The sequence below is a fragment of the Ictalurus punctatus genome, chromosome 11 (genome assembly GCF_001660625.3).
Source record: "Ictalurus punctatus breed USDA103 chromosome 11, Coco_2.0, whole genome shotgun sequence".
NCBI classification, from domain to species: domain Eukaryota; kingdom Metazoa; phylum Chordata; class Actinopteri; order Siluriformes; family Ictaluridae; genus Ictalurus; species Ictalurus punctatus.
In genome coordinates this window covers 17943183-17963698 of record NC_030426.2, presented here as the reverse complement: position 1 = coordinate 17963698, position 20516 = coordinate 17943183, and the positions used below count along the sequence as shown (strand labels likewise).

The window sequence follows — 20516 nt, the reverse complement described above, 5'->3', positions numbered from 1 at the left end:
GAACATTAAATCTCAAGTTATACTCTCAAATTAGAATATTTAAGTATATCATAAGCTCCCATATAAAGAAATGTTCTAAGGTTTCTGGGAATTGTCGGAAAATTGCAAGTTTGAATATATCACCACCAACCGAGACCAGAAACCCAAGGCAACATTTAAAAAAGAAAAGTGGATGCAGTAGAGGATTAAACACCCTGTAATATAAGTCTATGCTTGGTTGTTGTTCAAAATTCAAAACTCTTTATATATTCTCTTTACATTCCCAAAAGTAATACATAAGCTTCACTTGCAATTAAACACTACAGTTTAAGTGCAAGTATACCTTAGGCTTTTGAAAACATAATTACAAAACATAAACAGGCACATGCAGCACACAAATTAATATGCCTTCATAAAGCAGTAAAAATATATAGGCCCACATGGTAAATTGATAATGTAAAGCACAATCTGCCCATAATGTTGTTTAATTATAAACAAAGGAGAGTTAAACCCTCCTAACAGTACAGCCTGACTCTGCAGGCTTAGAAACACAATTTGCAATTCTGTCCTTAGAGAAAACAGACATAAATGTGTAGCAAATGAATTCTAGTTTCCAGCTGTGATAAATGGCTAGTGTTCATATACAGTGCCGTCAACAGATTCCTCTAATAAGAGATGCTCTTGTTGGACAGAATACAACAGTCTTACCTGGCTCCTCCATGTGAGCAATGATCCAGTTAAATGCCATTTCAGCTCCCATGTTCCCAGTGTAGTACACAGCCTTCCGGCAGGCCTCCAGAGGGAAGCCCATTTCTGCCAACTGCATCACAGAGGCCTCATCTATTTCGGGAGCTGGAAAAAAATGGTAAAGAAGGAATACTTTACAGCCTTTATGGAAGGCTCATATTAAAAGTGAAACATCTCATCGGACCTCGTTAGAGAAAGGCCAAAATGTTTGTCAGGAATCTCATGGAGGATTTACTATGACTGGAAACTAACAAGCAACACTTATATTATGATAACAACATGATATCACCCAATCATTTTCTGATACTGATTCTGACATGTGTAATTATGTATGGAGCAAATAAAAAAAAAAATATGGCACTTACATTCCAAAGAATTATTCACTGAGCTGTCTGAGGGGGAAAAGAAAGCATTTGCAGTCAGATATGATTAATACATTTACATTTCATAAGTCTTTTTTTTAATTTTTTTTTATATATATAAACAGAACATGGCCATAGGTATAGTTTATGTAAAATACACCTGCACTCTGAACATCATTTGGAGAATCTAAAGCACTTTTACAGATTTTGCAGGAGTGTGCAGGAGGTTCAATTTCTTACAAGCACAGAAAGCTATAATAGAGAAATATAGAAAATGTTACCTCTTATGTCCTCAGGAATGACAATAGGAGGCGTAAGGTCAGGGAGCTCTTCTTCACCTGCTTGGAGCCCTGTAGCCCGGAACCGATTCAAGTCCATAAAGTCAGGCATGTCTACAGAAACATCTGTTTAAAAAACAGTCAGGACAAAAGGTGATATAAAGGACTGTAGAAATCAGTTAACACATTCATTTCCATAAACTAACCTTAACATTAGCTTCTTTCTCAATGTGCAAAACAGTAAAAAATAAAATAAAATAAAAAACTAGGACCCATGGTGCCCTCTACTGGACTAAATAGCACATAATTACCTAAAACATAAGCAAACACGATTTGCAAACTGATATTGTTTATACCATGTGTCTTGCCCAAGCACCTTTTAGCATGTGATTGGTCTAAGTTGCACAAGAGAGCATGAGATTGCCAGACACAGATGTCAATACATTACGAAACAGAAACACTGATCTGCTTTGAAAAATTATTAAAGCAAAGAAGGACCACCATGTCTCAAAATGAATATCAGTGTATACTTAGACCACGTCATATTCAGTGCCCTCCACTAATATTGGCCCCCTTGGTAAATATGAGCAAAGAAGCCTGTGAAAAATTGTCTTTATTATTTAACTTTTTGATCTTTTGTTTACAAAATTCACAAAAATACTCTGCTCTCATGGATATTAAACAATTGCAAACACAACACAGTTTAGAAAACAATCTTTGTTTATAGGTGTGCAACAATTATTGGCACCCTTTTAGTCAATACTTTGTGCTACCTCCCTTCGCCAAGATAACAGCTCTGAGTCTTCTCCTATAATGCCTGATGAGGTTGGAGAATACATGGTAAGGGATCTGAGACCATTCCTCCATATCGAATCTCTCAAGATCCTTCAAATTTCAATGTCCACGCTGGTGGACTCTCCTCTGCAGTTCACCCCACAGGTGGTCAGTGAACAGGTAAAGTCTCTATCAATGAACAGTTTATAACTTCGGGAAAAAATAGCCTTCATGTAAAAACTATAATGAATTTCCTGGTTACACAATTGCACTATTACACCATGTAGTACACAGGTGTCACCCAGATGAGGATGGGCTCCTTTTTTGAGTCTGGACCCTCTCAAGGTTTCTTCCTCATGTCGTCTCAGGGAGTTTTTCCTTGCCACTGTCACCTCTGGCTTGCTCATTATCTTAAACTTATAAATTTAAAAATTATATCCTGAATTTATATATTTCTATTAAGCTGTTTTGTGACGATCTCCATTGTTAAAAACGCTATACAAATAAAATTTTATTGAATTGAATGTTCACATACATAAAATAAAATAAAAAATGTAAAACACCATAATACGCACCTAACTTTTTTGGAACCCAGTCCACTCCAAATGTGAATTTTTTGAGCTGTACAACCATGTATTCAGGGAAAGTTGTAAAACGAGAAGTTCTGAAAAGGAACATATGATTGATCAATATGATCAACCCCAATAAAGTCATGAAGTATGAAATCCCCAACTGAAAACCTACCAGTATTTACATTAACCAATTTAAAAAATAAATGCTTCATTTTACATCAAATAACATGAGCAGTTATAGCTGAATCTATATCATACTTTTCTTTGCTTAGATCCAATCAATTAGTGTTAAATTAAAGCATTACAGATATGTTTCAAATACAAATCTTTTAGAAGCTGTTGGTGTCTCAGAACAATTATTCTCTAAAATCCTTGTTCCCTGAATTATGTATATTCAGTGATCCGAATCAGTAAAATCCTTCCCAGGCTTTAGACCAGAACCATGCTTACTTCACTCCAGCCGACTTGGCCTGCAGTGCCGAACTCCAGAAGTCCAGAACATTCTCAGGTTCATTAAAGGCTTGTAGACAGGCAGTGAAGGGAATGCGGGCCCTCACTGGATCTGGAGGAGCCCGTAAGTTTTTTTCAGCATCCTTCCGCTTAGTCTCATATGCTATGAGCTCTTCTGCAATATATAAAAACTATTATAGGATACCGACAGCCTTCGACTACTGATCAGAGTAATAACCACCAGCACTTTTAAAAGACAAGACATGATGGCCTGGGCTCCACATGGCATCTGTATAATAGGAACAATATCTCAAGTAGTCTTACATACTGAGCTTTCTTCTATGAATTGATGATGTGGTATAAGAGGAATAAAACACCTTAGGATGTGCGGTTATTGGAAGATAATGACTTTCTGTCTAGCCGTGTCACACCAAAGTGCCATAGATGACTTTTTGTCTTTAATAACAGCACACGCTATCATGATTTATTCCTTACTAATCAATTACTTCCTTTTTTCTTAGAATGTCCTCTTTTTAATCACTTAACATTTGATTGCTGTTTTTGCATTGCTCTTCACGCGTGACATTTGCTATGTTTAGCTGTAACAATATAATTTTACTGCTGATCAGGAAGGAAACTATGTAATGCATGTTTGAATGGGCATGTGTTTGTATGTACTATCTGAATGTCAGTCAAAGATAAAAAAAAAAAAAAGGGTTTACACAAATATAGATCAAATGTAAATAAAAAAAAAAATAAAAAATAAAAAAAAACTGCCACTAAAATAAACTAATTTTACTGTAAATGTGTTTTTTTAATTATTTGATGATAAAAATATAGTAAAGTGGACCGTTATTCTGAATGACTGATAATGAAGAGAAGAATTGGTTTGAGGATGCTATAATATTTAAGGACATCCTGTCTTTACCCCTGTTGGTGGCAGCCTCTATGGGCACAGGAAGCTGCATAAGGTAGTCCACTCTTTGAGTGTAACGCACTTTCTGTGACTGGCAGCACTGTACACGCTCCTCCACGATGAAGCGGAACACGTCGCTGGGGTTCTCTGAGCCAGAACTGTTCCTCTGGAAATGGAGAAAATCACAGTGAGACAAATTCACTACTTCTAAACTAAGGAAACTGACATAATTCATTACTTTAATCTGAAGTTCAAAAGACAACAGTGAAGAATATATTCAGGTTTTGTTTTTTTAAAAAAGCATAAAAATACATGACATCTATACAAATCAGGCCTCTTTTTGGAGATGAAATAAGCAGGTCTATAATTAAAAGTTCACAGAGTCTGCCTTTAAAATAAGCACACTGCAACAGGCTCTCTATTCTGAGGCATTACAGAAATACATCAGCTATATTTTCCCCTTAAGAGCACTGAAATACCCGAGCCGGCTGGTCTGAGAGCAATCAACGGTACAGCTTACGAACGCATAAATGTCCAGGACTACACTAATAAACAGCTAAACAGCTAAACATTCTGAGAAGACTGAGCGTTGTCTTCAGTTAGAATATTTGGACTGACCATTTCATGATTATGAAAATTTCACAAACCAATTTATTATTGATTTATAGCACTCTTTTAATAATCCAATATACAAGTATTTTTTTAAAAAAAATTACATCATGTTTAAAATAGTTACATTTGATTTTGTGTTGTGGAGAGCCCATTTAGTGTAGTGGGTTTAACTCTGGCCATGAGTCATGTAGGCGAAGTAAATAGGAAGCATTATCTGCTTCATGTAACTGATAGCAGGTTCCAATTTTAAAGCGATTGAGAAAGTCACTTAAGAGCACAAGTGTATGTATGGCAGCGCTGGATGCAGACAGGTCTGAAAATAGAGCCATGTGACAGATGTGAAAGACCACACACATGTTGAGAAACTTCAGATAAACTACTAGTTACAGAGGTAATAGTGGTTCGGTTTCATTCCTCCTGACAGCCAGAGGCAGTGCTTAAGCACTAATGGAGGACTCCTACCAACATAGTCATGAGGAATTCCACTCAACAAAAAAAACTGTCAAGGTTTCCCCTTAAGAACCACTGAACTCACAGCATGTGTGGCAGCCACAGTGACCTTGTAGAAGCACGCAAAGGTACATGGAGAAGCCCAGGTAGCACCTGCAGAGATGTCTGACATGAAGAATCCCATAAAGGCTGCCCAAGACACAGATACAGCCCTACTAGAGTGGCAGGAGATACTACCCCTCCTGGCAGGGGCCTTTGAGCTCTTCGGTATGTCGTATGATCACTTCCACAATCCAGTTCGACAGTCTTTGCTTTGACACAGCACCACCTTTCTGCGCACCACCATAGCAGACAAAGAGTTGATCAGTCTGCCTAAGACTGACAGTAGCGTCCACGTGTCACCTCACGGCCCGAACAGGACACAAGAGGAGATCCCTCGACCCAGTCGCTTTGGATGAGCCTTGAAATGCAGCCAGATTAATGGACTGATTTACAAATTGAGGAAACAGCAACTTAGGAAGAAAAGACGGATTTGCCAAAGCACCATGCCTCTGGTAACCAACGCATGCATAATTCACTAACCAACAATGCATGAAACTCAGTAACATGATTAGTGAAAGCAATGGCTAATAGAAAGGCAGTCTTCAGAACCAACCACTGTGGCGATTCCACTGTGTCAATGCATGGACAGGGACAGACCGAATGGAAGGACCTTAAACTGATAAGCTTGGTTTTTGAAACTGAAGCATAGAAACTTTGTGTTGAGGTGTGTTCAGAATGTGAAAGTATGCATCCTTCAAGTTGATGCTCATAAACCAATCCCTCATCATGACAGACCGAAGAATGTCGGCTGTGCGTAGCATTCAAAAAGGCAGAGTCTTCAGTAACAGGTTTAGATGCCTTAAATCGAGAACTGGATGAAAACCACTGTCTCTTTTTGGAACAAGAGACTTTGTTGGTATATTTTCTCTCAACCTATCTAGCTGGCGCTACGATAATGCATTAGTGCTTAAGCACCGCCTCTGGCGGTCAGGAGGAATGAAACAGAACTGTTTTCCCACCCACACAAAACTGGTGGTGCTCTAATGAAGTAGCTGCTTTTCCTACAAGAAGAATATATTTCTTCAATAAAAGGGAATGAGCTCTCACCTCTACCAGGTTGATAAAATGCAAAAAGAATTCTTGGGCATCTTGCTGTCTATTTGAGGAGAACTCTGGGTGGCCTTTGCTGACCAGAGCCTTGAACATTCTGGGGGAAATCCCTCTGTGCTGCTGCTGCAAAGGAAAGAGCATATTAGGCACTGAAAGTTCATCTGAGAGCTACAATTAAGCTTTTTAGTTCATATTTTCCCTTTCATATAGGAGGAAGGAGGCAACTAAAAGTAAAATGTATTACTAGGATTAATTCATTCTATGTTCAGCCTTACACACACGGCAAAAAAGCAAGTAATTCTTCATAGCAAATAATTATCGTTAGGCATTTATCCACCCAACAACTGTGTGATATTAGCTTTTGGGAAGTTAACATTCAAATGCAAATGATGCAAACTGCACATAATAAACACAGAGACATTATGACATTATAAGTAAGGAATACACCACGACAGGGTGTGATGTTATAGGAAAACAATCAATGACAGGGTGGTGGGATACCAATATGTCCCAGACATTATTTTCCAATAGCAGCACATCTAAACATGTTTTATTCCTCTTATTCCACAGAAATTTGCCAATGATTACAGTTTTTTATTAATTAAAGAAAAATGCATCATACCTTTTGTCCTTAAATAGTTACAATTAATATTGTAGAACATCATCATAACTTGTTTTGCAGATATCATGTTATCACTTACATTATAGCACCTATAAATAGTGAATCCCTCACCAGCTTTTCTATTTTTTTTTCCACTTTCTTTAAGTTATTAAGGCAAAGAAATTGTAGCTTGTCATATTATTGAGAAACCTCAATGCCCTCATCCTGAAGACTCTGCTGTGCCAGAAATATTAATGTTATAGCTTTACCCGACTGATACAATGCTGACACTGGAGACTCCTTACAAAAATGTTACATATATGTCTCCTCACAGAAAACATAACAATTGCAACCCACAATCCATTTATGTGGAGCATCTACCAGAAAATCCCTGTATAAGTTGTTACTACAATAATAAAAACAACATTAGTTTAAGCGCATGAATATTAACCTGTGATTTGCCTTGCTGGAACTACTGTCAGAGTCATTCTGTTATAGAAACTCATGAATACTAGCTGACCAATCAGAACTGAGAATTCAGCAGCTTTGTGGTACAAACCGATTTAACTCACCAGACATTATAATGCAACTGCTAGATATGTGTTTGTAAAAAGTTGAAAAAAGGTGAAGCGAGAGAAAATAATTTTTATTTGTCAAGACAGTTCTTTTTCTGGTTAAATATTTGCTGTTAATCTAGTATAGAAGTATATATTCATATTCATACATCATTATTAATTACATCAAATATGGAAAATGAGCAATCTCAAATTCCCCAATTTTCTACCTAATTTAGTCACAGCCAATTCCCATCCATCAGGAATCTGTCCCGTATCACATGACAGCTACCAATCAGGGAGGGGAAGGCTAACACGTGCTTCCTCTGAGGCGTGTGAAGTCAGCCGGCCGCATATTTTTGAACTCATGCAATGTCCGCCCACTTCTGCATGCATGAGCTCACAGACGCCCATGATTGGATAGTGTCACTGTAATTGATAGGGGAGAGAGAGAATATGCCACCCCCCTCTTCCTCTCTCTCGCTCTGAGAGCATGACCAATTTTTGCTCTCTTGGATTCCTGGCCATGTATGGCTGTGGCATCATCAGGATTCGAACTCAAATTCACATATTGATTAACCACAAGCATTCAAGTTCCAACAGAAAGAACATATTTTTAGGGTTCATCAATGTGCTTTAACATACACGCGTAACATACATTGCTGTGAAAAAAGTATTTGGTATATCGCATACTAAATTGTTTCAGAAATTAAAACATAATCTAAGATAAAACAAAGGCAACCTGAGTAAACACAAAATACAGTTTTTAAATGATAATGTTATTTACTGACGCAAAAACATTATCTAAATACCAACTGGGCCTGTGTGAAAATGTATTTGCCCTCATAGTTACCAATTCCCCAAATCTATGAATCAGCATTCATAATGGGGTTCAGCTGGACAAGACACAACCAGGCCTGATTAATGCAAACCCTGTTCCATCAAATCAACACTTAAATAGAACTTTTTCAACAGCATGAATTTTGTTAAAAGGTCTTACCCAGTAACACACTATGCCAAAATTGAAAGAAATTCCAGAACTGATGAGGGAGAAGGTGACTGAAATACATCAGTCTGGGAAGAATTACAAAGCTATTTCAAAGAACCACAGTGAGAGACATTATCTCCAAATGGAAAAAACTCTGCTCAGTAGGGAACCTTCCCAGAAGTGGCCGACCTTCCAAAATTCATCCAAGAGCACAGCAACTACTCATCCAGAAAGTCACAAAAGAGCCAAGGACAACATCAAAGGACCTACAGGCCTCTCTTGCATCAATAAAGGTCACTGTTCATTACTCCACTATCAGAAAGACACTGGGCAAAAATGCCATCCATGGAAGAGTGGCAAGGTGAAAACCACTGCTAACCCAGAAGAACATTAAGGCTCCTCTGAATTTTGCCAAAGTACACCTTGATGATCCTCAAACCTTTTGGGAAAATGTTCTATGGACTGATGAGTAGAAAGTGGAACTGTTTTGAAGACACGGGTCCCGTTACATCTGGCGTAAACCAAACAAAGAATTCCACAAAAAGAACATCAAACCTTTGGTCAAGCATGGTGGTGGTAGTGTGATGGTGTGGGGATTCTTTGCTGCTTCAGGGCCTGGGCAATTTGTAATAATTGAGGGAAACATAAATTCTGCTCTCTACCAGAAAATCCTGTAGGTGAATATCTGGTCTTCAGTCCGTAAGTTGAAACTCAAGCGCAACTGGATTATGCAGCAAGACTATGATCCAAAGCATAGGAGTAAGTCAACCTCTGAATGGTTCAAAAAAAAAAGCTAAATTAAAGTTTTGGCGCGACCTAGTCAAAATCCTGACTCGAACCAATTGAAATTCTGTGGCAAGACCTTAAACGGGCAGTTTGTGCTTGAAAATTCTCCAGTGTGGCTGAACTAAAGCATTTCTGCAAAGAAGAGTGGGCCAAATTTCCACGACAGTGCTGTGAAAGACTGATCTCCAGTTATCAGAAGTGTTTGGTTGCGGTTGTTGCTGCAAAAGGTGGCACAACCAGATTTTAAGTTTAAGGGGTAATTAGTTTTTCACATGGGTGATAGGTGTTGGATAAAAATTTTTTTGCTTCAATAATAAAAAAAATAAAACATAATAATAATAATAATAATAATAATAATAATAATAATAATAAAAACTGTAGTGTGTTTACTCAGGTTGCTTTTGTTTTGTGTTGTATTTCTTTTGAAGATCTAAAACTATTTAGTATGAGATATAAACAAAAACAGAGGAAATCAAAAAAATACTTTTTCACAGCGCTGTAACTGCAATATAGCACAATAGAACTGCAATATAAATTTTGCCTCAATCATGCAGCCCTGTTTGTGATTAACATCAGCTCTTAGCAGTAAGAATTTAGTTGCTAACTTTTCAGACACATTCTGTCTAAGACACTCATGCTCAAGGCAAATAACAAGCCAGACAGACCAACCTTGTACTCTTCTTTCATCACCTGTTCAATGAGTTCTGATTTGATTGGTGGTTTGGAATACTGGCCTGAAAGTAGTCCATGACCCAGTTTTGCCCTGATGGATACAGACACAATGAAGCATGTGACAGAACATGTTTAATGGCTACAATACATAAAAGAACAACATTTCAGAATCCAACAATCATTTATACACTAGAACCAATCCTGATATGATTTTCCATATCCATATGCAATTATATGTGTTTTAAGTAACAATAAACTGGATCCATCCATAGATCCATCCATCCATCCATTTTCTGTAGCCTGGAACCTATCCTAGGGGACTCGAGACACAAGGCAGGGGTCACCCAGGACAGGGTGCCAATCAATTCAGGGTGGATGCTGAAATCAAACTCACAACCCTGGAGGTGCGAGGCGAACGTGCTAACCACTAAGCTACTACCCTCTAGTAGACTATATAAATCCAATTGCTAGTCAAGAAATAAAGGAAGAAATGCTTTACAGAGCTTGGACACCATGCTAAAACAAAACAATTTTTAAAAAGCCTCAGAGTCACAGATGTCAACTTATAGCACAAAACAATTCACAAGTTCACCCTAACATCATCATCAGATCATTAACCATATAATAATATGATCATTATTTGTGATATTATGCCTCACATTTTTCACATTACCACTTACATTTGTGTGCTGAAGTCTTGAGTAGGATCAAGGGGCGAGTAGTCAAATATTCTCTGTAGATTACCGACATACCTAGAAATTTTACAACCACAATTAAAGCAAGCTCGGTGTATATAACTCACAAGATATCACACTGCATTTTCACTTTATTGCTGTCCCATAATTGACACTACAATACATGATATGAACAATTTAGCCATCCCAAACACAAAACCACAATCAGAATGTGATAGGCAGAATAAGAACTAGAAATATCTGTGAGCACTTACGCTCTCTGGAACTCAGGGATACTGAAGAGCACTTGCATAGTGGTGCTGAGGTAGCAGCTGTTGCCCAGGTTTCTGAGGCCTGTGTACCCTGAACCATAGACTGCCTTCAGCTTAAGGCCTGATTCCTGAATCACCTCCCACTCAGTGGCTCGAGGCTGCACATGATTGTCTGTGTGGTGGCCATTCTCCGTCTGGTGGAGAAAGGCAGAGACGTTTGATCAGAATCAAATTATCCAACCATTTCTGAATGAATTTCCAAAAACACACCCTTTGCATCTTTAGCATGTCTATTCCGAAGTGTGTCAAGTGTTCTGCTATGTGAGGGTCAAGTACTGCCTCTTCTTCATCGAAGGAGTAAACATCTGTTTAAAAAAAAAGAAAAAGAAAAAGACAGTATTGAACCAGTTGTTGTCTTAATTAACACATGTTCTGAGCAAGCCAACTCTATTAGCTGGTGTCGTATGAAATGATTAGTTACTCAATAACTCCTTGCTTTCATTGCAGCTTCAGTGAGAAATTACAATCCAAACCTGAGGCACTGACCTGCTCCATCTGGGGTGATGGTGTCTAGCTTGACTGCAAGTGGGAATTTGGTTTCTTTGTAGTGTTCGAGGGCATGTCCGTTCCCGCCGCTTCCATCGAAGAACCATTTCCCACAGAGGACCGAGCCATCTGTCAGGTTCAGCCACAGGTTCTCTCGCATTTCACACTTGGCACATTTCCAGCCACTCAACACAAAGCAAATACATTCTCTCACATTTCAACAAAGGTCTTTTTTTGTTGCTGAGGATGTCTTATCGATTTAATTTATTTTATCTGTTGACTAAATATACACGAGGCTGTACGTTATACTGCAATATTGGCCATTTCAATGCAGATGTTACAGAAGGTTACACAATCAAGGTATCTTCAGGTATCCTGAAGTTAAACTGAATACTGTTTGAACTTTTCCAATGCCAATCATAATATCATATAGCAAACAAAAAGACACATAAATAATTCACATGTATTCACAGACGTTAGACGCTATGTATTTTACAGTAAAAAGTAATATCATTGAAAGGTGATTAACATAGCTTGAAGTTCAAGATGAATCTATCTTTTCAAAACGGATGTTTTAAAAACTGATTTTAAAAAAATTATAATTTTTTAAAAAAGATTAAGAATGGCCTAAATGCCTACTAATCTAAGTAAATGAAAATTGAAGACTTATTATAATATATTACTTTTTAATTGCATTTAATTTAATTAAATGCATTTAATGGAATTACAGAAAAATTAAAACCTTCTAGGGACCCATGATTACATAAGTAAGCCCAAACTAAATAACAAATGGTTTGTTGCATGCTGTGATCACATTATTTCAAAATATAATGTAAATGTAGTATTTTATTTATATGATGCACCCAAACTGTATGCATTCAGGCACAAAAACAGAATTCACAGGACATTTCCACTGGAATACGTCGTATCCACTGGGGGATTTTCCACAAATTTATTACACAGTGTGAAACATTAAGGCATAAAGACATGAGTGTTAGCATATCAGTTTAAAGGGGGTTTCTGAAGTCTCCCATCACCATTACTTGCGTGCCAGGAAGTCCATCTGATACTCTGATGCTGCACTTGCATGAGACTAACCTGGGAGGAATCCGAACCCCGTTCTCTTGTTGTCTGAGGCTTCTGGCATGCTTGGACACTTGAAGCTCCTCCTCCCATGAATCTTGTTCTTGCTTTTTATATGCAGAAGCAGCGTTAAGTATTGCATCACAAGCAATTGTCACCTGAATGGGACAAAAATACACATATTTCTCATATATATACACACATATACATACATATACACACACACACACATACATATTATTTATATATATATATATATATATATATATATATATATATATATATATATATATATATATATATATATATATATACACACACACACACACACACACACACACACACACACATACACACACACACACACACACACACACACACACACACACACACACACACACACAACACATAGTACACTCACTTAGCACTTTGTTAGAAACATCTTTACATCTACTCATTCATGCAGTTATGTAAATCAGCCAATCGTGTGGCAGCAGTTCCATGCATTAAATCATACAGATACAGGCCAGCAGCTTCAGGTAACCCCAAACATCAGGATAGGAAAAAAATGATCTCCATGATTTAGACTGTGGCTTGATTGTTGGTTCTAGATGGACTGGTCTGAGTATTTCTAAAATTGCTGATATCCTGGGATTTTCATGCAAAACAGTATCTAGACTTTACTCAGAATGGTGTAATAAAGAAAAAATATCCAGTTTGCGGCAGCTATGCAGACAGAAATGCCTTATTGATGTGAGAGGTCAACGTAGAATGGCCAGACTGGTTCGAGCTGACACAAAGTCTATAGTGATTCAGGTGAGCAGAAAAGCATCTCAGAATGCACAACACATCGAGCCTTTAGGCAGATGGGCTAGAACATCAGAAGACCATGTTCGATTCCACTTCTGTCAGCCAAGAACAGAAAGCTGATCCACAGTGGGCACAGGCTCACCAAAACTGTACAAGACTGGAAAAACATAGCCTGGTCTAATGAATCTCAATTTCTGATGATGCACACAGATGGTAGGGTAGGAATTTGGCACCAACAGTGTGAATCCATGGGCCCAACTTGTCTTGTGTGAAAAGTCCAGGCTTGTGGAGGAGGTGTAATGTTGTGGGAAATGTCTTCGTTAATACTAATCAAACATTACTTGAATGCCACCGCTTATTTGAGTATTATTGCTGACCATGTGCATCCCTTCATGGCTATAATTTACCAATCTTCTCATGGGTACATCCAGCATGATAATTCACCATGTCACAAAGCAAAAGTCGTCTCAAACTGGTTTCATGAACATTAAAATGAGTTCAATTTTCTTTAGTGGCCTTCCCAGTCACCGGATCTGAATCCAGTAGAACACCTTTGGGATGTGGTAGAACAGGAGATTCGCAGTATGAAAGTGCACCTGAAAAACCTGCAGGAATTGCTTGATGCAATCATGTGAACATGGACCAGGACCTCAAAGGAATGTTTCCGACATCTTGTGGAATCCGTGCCATGAAGAATTGAGACTGTTTTGAGAGGGAGGCCCTTCCCAATATTACTAATTATTACTAATTATTATTAGTACAGTGTTTCTAATAACATGTTTAGTGAGTGTATAGAGATCATGCGTGACTGATTTCTAATTCTCAGCAGCCTATTCAAAACACACACTTGTTAGAAGATGCCACAGCATTACAAAGAAAGCATGGCATGTTGTCTAAGAAATAGGAGCTCCATTTCATGTACATAGAAATCTCACTTACACCTGTCATTACCATGCAAACATTATATGTATGTAGCTTTTGGAGAAAAAGAAATGCATGTCAACCCCAGGTGTATCACACAGATTAGGAAACATATTTAGGTCTGACTGACCGTCTCTGGAGGTCGAGTCATACTGTGTTTGGATGCTATTGCAGAACAAACAAAACCTGACCAGCCCTTAGAGCATTCAATGAAAACTGTAATCAATGCTCCAACTACAAATGACAACATATCACCACCAGAGACTAAGAACGATGTGTGCTGAGTCCCTGAACAGCACTAGAGTGTTTGTCTATATAATGTGAGGGGGAAGGGAGAGCTCCATCCATCTTATAGCTAGGTGCAACAGTAAACAGTACATTTTCTTTGTCATCGGAATAATGTATATACATTATATGTGTTCCCAATCAAGTACCTTTTAAAAATAATTATTTCATTAAAGTTATTTTTCAGTGTAGTGCATTAGTGTTAACCCCCTTAAACTTGCCAATTTTGTAGTGCCACAACCTGGATCTGAAATGGACTAAATTGCAGTCATCAATGATGACTGTCTCTCTTGACACTACCACAACCATGCTTCACTGTAAAGAATCAACTTTCACATTTTTTATTTGTAAATAATTTTGCTAACTTGATTTAACTTTAGCAAACTATATAGCTCTATAGTCCCTTTCTATAAACGGTGCTAAATATTTCCTCACTGTTACACAACAGTCACTATTACAGCTCAGACACTGATTTTAATTAATAAGCAATGTGTCATGCTATCAAACAAAGTTAGTTTTCTTCCTAAGGGTGGCTGCTGTCATCTGATCTATATAAAATGAATGACTACACACTATGATCTGAATCCTCCAGCACAGATATTAATACTAGAAAGCTTTGGGCTAAAGATGAGGACAGTATTAATTCTCAAATTACACCTTTTGCATGCAGGACATACACAGACCATTCACACACTCTCACTAACCAGGGCAGGCAACTCCTCGATATTTGGTAAAGGGATCTCATAGTGGTCTGGGAATATGACAAGCTTGGCTTCGTCTTCATATTCAAAATCATCCCCGTTAAAGTCACGGTTAAGTTCTAAATCTTAAGAAAGGAAGATATGAGAAGAGATAATCAGACACATATTTGCTATATCGTTGCTTATAATATTTGACAGTGAACAAATCATATCTACACATATAAAAATAAATAAATAAATAAATAAATAAAACTTTATTAATATGGATATATTAGAATCTATATCAAAACAAATTGTGAGTTTGCGCATTGAGATAACAACTCGGTGATAGATTTTCAGATTCAACTTTTCACTACATTCAAAATGGATGAGAATAAATTGTGCTTGGCAATCTCTTTAATATTCTGTCAGAATTACACACACACACACACACACACACACACACACACACACACACACACACACACACACCCACACGTCAGTACCACACACAGGCATTTACCCTGCCAGACTGCTGATGTTACTGTCAATCAACAGAGAGAAAACCTCATACACTGAGAATTGGCTATGACCATACTAAGAGAAAGTATCTCCATTTTAAGGTCAGTTTATGCTCTCCTCCCATGACGCATGAGGTTGTCCTGGCTGATTAGATCACCACACTGGTCAATGTCAAGAGAGACTAATGACACCATCAGCCATTATCTGTCCCTGAATAGGAAGGTGACAGTTCATATAATTACACATGCAAACAAAGGAGATTCAAAAACTAGAAAGTGTGATCTGAATGTACAGAAGAAAATAAACTGTGGGAAGATAATCTACAATTTGAGGCTCCATTACAATAAACGTTACATGTGGCCTCATTCAACATCATGCCTCCAACAGTGGAAGTGTGTCAACCATGAGGGTTGATAGGGCACAGCAGCTGATGGGAAAGCAGCAGCAACAGGCTCATCGGCCGACTGTAAACCAACCCTCCCCAGCAGTAGATCAGGCCTGAGCGAGCATGTGGCACTTTAGATTTAGAACAGTTACTAACTGCACAAACAAATAAATGACCTAAATTTAGCTCTGTCAGGAGAGGGCAGAGGTTACTGAAAATGGGGAAAATGTCACAAATTTAAAAAAGGTTTAAAGACAGAATATGCATCTAAACTCAACTATATTCACACAGAATGGTTTTTTTTTTCATATTTGATCGTTTACAGCAGTCTTACCTAAAAATACTTTTCCATTCCGTCTTCTTGGCACGGCACCCCCAGCAGCACCTGTGGCTTTCTGTGGCAAACAACAACACTGTTTACAAATCAAATCTTCATAATACTGTACAAATCAACTGTGGTACTAGGGTACTAGCTTATCCTAGTGGATACAGATCTGCTTGTTTGTAATAAAAGACAATTATTGTGAGCAAAGCTTGTTTAAGTTGCAGACACATTCTCACAAGCAATTCCTTGAGTGAAAAGCAGACACCGGAGCTGCAAGAATGCATCCAGCTGTTTCTGAAAAGATCCTGACATGAAAGTAGCCCTATATACTGATGCCTGCCCTGCTAACATGAGGTCAAGTGGAATAAAGGAGAAGAAATTACAGGAAGTGATTTCTATTCAAATTAGCCCTAGGTTTTAATTATATATATTAGAACAATTTAATACTGTGATGAGAAAGGCTTTCTAATCATGACTACCACAGAAAGCTACTGACACACTGGCACCATAGCATCTTAGCAACCTATACAATACTATACTATAGCTATACTGCGGTTTATATTATAGCACATAGTACATTCAGTAGTTAGTGGACACAAATGGCTTGCATGTTCATTTCACAAAAAGTGCTAATGTGCACAGTCAATACAATCACATTTCCACTATTGATCACAAAGTTGCTTGCTTTTAGCCTTACAGAGTAGGGAAGATAGATGGACTTTTTTTAAAGTATTAAAAACACTGACTCATAATATACCCTACTACTACTACTACTACTACTACTACTACTACTACTACTACTACACACAAAAAAACCCCCAAAAAAACAGGCAATTCGGATATAGCGTCGATTTTTGCAATATGATTAACTGACAAATATTGCACAAAATAATATGAATACTGTCACATTTGGCAATAAGACATGCATACTGAATTTACATCACTGTTTATTTCAGTACTGCTAACAACAAACATACACAGCATGTGAAAGCACACTGCCACACCACCTCAACAACCACGTCCACAATAACCTAAAGACCAAGTGTTCTTGCTTATAATGATCAAGTGAGGCCAGAGTAAATCAATAATGTCAACTTGTTATTGATCTTTCACTCAATATGTTTTCTAGCAAAGACATAAGTGTAACCATACTCAATTTAACTGGCACTAACAACTAAAGAAGCAAACTGCTAGTATAGGGAAAAACAGTTTGTTGATTTGGATTGGTCAGAAGATATTGACTATTGGCTGCTGTATTCAAGTCACGGTTTTATATTAATGCACTCGTTTTAATATGTTATGGCTTCTATATTAACTTACACAGGGACTTGCATGGCACACATAAAACGATTTTAAATACACCTGTAATTGTTGATATGGTGAAGTTTTCTATGAGGAGAGGTTTAGTTAGCATTTTTGGAGTATTTTGTACCAGTCAGAGGTAAAGCTGTAACTCTGGGTTTTTCCTGAAACAACATCTTCAGGACGAGTGTTTTGATAACATGACGAGCTGCTCGTATCTAGATCAAAATAAAGATAAGTTAAAGGGGAAAAAACACGTTCTGGCATGTGGGCTACATCTCGGATTAATGAGACTTGAAGAGATGTTTGATGTGGCCTGAAAGTTTCCACGTCGCGAATCTCGTCATGCATCTCGTATCAGTAACTTCAGAATTGGGGGGGGGTCTGGGGCTGGTGAGGGAAGGACTGTTTATAGCTGTTATAACATAAATGATAACATGAACTAACTTGTTTTATGGACATTTCACAACATCCAATGCAACATTCAATGATGAATGGATCAAGTGTATGATATGCCATTCTTTAGTAAATAAAAAAAACTTTAATCATTGGCTAATTGCTGTGGCATAAGAGCAATTAACACTTCGGTCTACACTGTTATAAGAAACTAATCAAGTTAATTATTTTACTTTGACTACACACAGTTTGGTCACTTCATGATTTTTGCTCCTTATTAGGATAACAGGACAACAGTGTAAGCGAAGAAGTCTTGTCGTTTTCTCTCCGTCTCTGCTTGAATGCTGCTGACTTGTACATCCGCATATTAAAACTTTATATTCATGTATAAATGTGCACCTACATATGAAATGTTTAAATTAATTCATTTCTGCACAGATATGTACTATGATTGCATCTTGCTGACAGGGCATCAAAAGATCAACATGTCAATCTCTCAGGAACCAGCTTTGTAAAAGCCAAACCAGAGAAAAGTGGAAAATGAGACCAGTCGTTTTTCTTACCTCCTTCACATGACGTTTTAAGTGCATGTACACGCTCTGTCCAGTTTTACGGTAATGTCTCTCCACGTGTTCTCTTCCAAAGCCCAGGAATGTGTTCATACACACATACAACCCACCTTCTGATTCCTGCGGGAAAAAATAACCACACAAACACATACACAACACAGTTGCAGAACAGTAGTGATTGGATATTAGCTTCATTTTGAAATATGTCCAAGAGACTGTGATGAATGCTAAACATGATAGTCTTATAAGGAAGGTTTCAAATGTATGCATTCCCCTTACAAAATATCTTGCTCTTAGTCTACAGACTCACAGCCACAGAAAATCTTTTTTATAGTACAGTATACAGTAATATAGTACTACTGCACTGGGTTAGTGGTAAACTTCTCGTCTCTTCTCTTCGAAGGCAAAACGGAACAAATTTGAAAGAAATCTGACTTCTGAGGAATCTTATAAGCATCCATTTTACATCCAAAATAAATCTGGAAATCTAGAAATCTGGCGATTTTAAAGTACTGTGGAGTGTTGATCACTTGAATTAATAAAATTGAGGTGTTCGTATTGCTGGAAACCGACGCAAAGAGAAATCTTGTCTAGGCTAATTTTGATAAACGGGCCAGCGTAGGGACCCCGGGGTCTCGGAAAAAGAAAAAAAAGCTCTCAGCAGCTCGGGGTGACACATGAGCTTTAACAGCAAGGGGGTAAAAATAGTCTGCAATGAACTCCAAACAGCTGAGTCACTTTTAAAACGGCGACAGCGAAGGGACACATCTACTGTAGAGCAGTGAAGCAGCATGGCCATTAAGGTGTGAAGAAACTGAATTCACTCCTCAGTTTTGTGAATGGGCATGGATGTTTGGGACCAGAGCATCACTGTGGGTGTCCTGAAAAGCCTGGTTTGTCTGGACAGGAATAAATAGGCTGTGTTCTTCTAGACGTCCAGCTAAAGTGGTTATTGTTTTTCATTTTTTCTGACAGACAAACAAGCTGTCAGCCTCCAGCACAGTACAGTACACCCAGACTCTATTTATAGATGCTAAGCTATTTAAGTAACATATATCCTGGTTATCTTTTTTTATTTAGACCCAGAACAGATTCCACATCAAATACCTGTGTGTGTGTGTGTGTGTGTGTGTGTGTGTGTGGCCGGCCCATGGCCTTAATATCATACCTCCAACAACAACAAAGCGCCTGCTTCTAAGATGTAAACAAGACCCTGTGTGTGTCAGTCATTATTTCCGCATATGCTGTCACGTTCAATGTGGTCGTGCAAATCCGCCCAGATCATCACACTGTAAACTTACACGTGCCAAGGAAACGCTCGGTGCGATTCAACACCTGGAGTGTGATTTACTTTTTTAAAAATTTCTTCTCGTTTCTTTTTTAACTCACCGGAGAGTCATAGGAAAAGGCGCACTCGCTCTTGTACACTCTGTCTCCTGATCTCGGCACCCGTATGGTGGGCATGTACGGCACCAGCAGCTCGCCCAGATCCGTGGCCATCTTCGCATATTCCTGCTGCCAGCCAGTGAAACCACTGAATGCAGCGAGTGACCCAGAGAGAAGTGTTAACCAGCAGAAGAGGAGTTGGTTGGGGTTATTTTTAACCCGCGCACAGCCGACCAGGAGGGATGTGATGACGAAAACATTGGAGGTGGGCGGGGGCGCTGACCGGCCGTGTTGTTGAGAAAAGACAGCCGAACCCCCTGTTCACAGAACCCCTAAACGCTGATTGGTTACCATTCAAATATATTCATGGAGATGCGCTTTCCTATTGGCTGGAACACACAGAGAGTTGGGGTTATGCTAATTTCTGTTTAACATATTTGACAGTACGTAGTGCTCTTATATTATGT

General features: G+C 38.2%; 1 protein-coding gene across 2 annotated transcripts in view; it reads right to left on the bottom strand.

Moving 5' to 3' along the window:
- Positions 1 to 20325, bottom strand: part of usp13 (ubiquitin specific peptidase 13) — a 28559-nt gene extending 8234 nt beyond the window's left edge. The window contains exons 1-17 of one of the 2 annotated variants that reach the window (XM_017480585.3): positions 20053 to 20325; positions 18658 to 18783; positions 16406 to 16466; positions 15189 to 15310; positions 12484 to 12626; positions 11386 to 11570; positions 11110 to 11204; positions 10843 to 11033; positions 10574 to 10645; positions 9891 to 9984; positions 6290 to 6412; positions 4091 to 4244; positions 3163 to 3337; positions 2716 to 2804; positions 1370 to 1492; positions 1092 to 1118; positions 688 to 831 (exon numbers count right to left, since the gene is read on the bottom strand). In XM_017480585.3, coding sequence (XP_017336074.1) covers positions 688 to 831; positions 1092 to 1118; positions 1370 to 1492; positions 2716 to 2804; positions 3163 to 3337; positions 4091 to 4244; positions 6290 to 6412; positions 9891 to 9984; positions 10574 to 10645; positions 10843 to 11033; positions 11110 to 11204; positions 11386 to 11570; positions 12484 to 12626; positions 15189 to 15310; positions 16406 to 16466; positions 18658 to 18783; positions 20053 to 20163 — 2035 coding nt within the window. In that variant the 5' untranslated portion in view covers positions 20164 to 20325. Of the gene's footprint in view, positions 1 to 687; positions 832 to 1091; positions 1119 to 1369; positions 1493 to 2715; positions 2805 to 3162; positions 3338 to 4090; positions 4245 to 6289; positions 6416 to 9890; positions 9985 to 10573; positions 10646 to 10842; positions 11034 to 11109; positions 11205 to 11385; positions 11571 to 12483; positions 12627 to 15188; positions 15311 to 16405; positions 16467 to 18657; positions 18784 to 20052 lie in introns of both variants that reach the window. The other variant, XM_017480584.3, reaches the window with a different exon arrangement.
- Between the last annotated feature and the right edge of the window lie 191 nt (positions 20326 to 20516).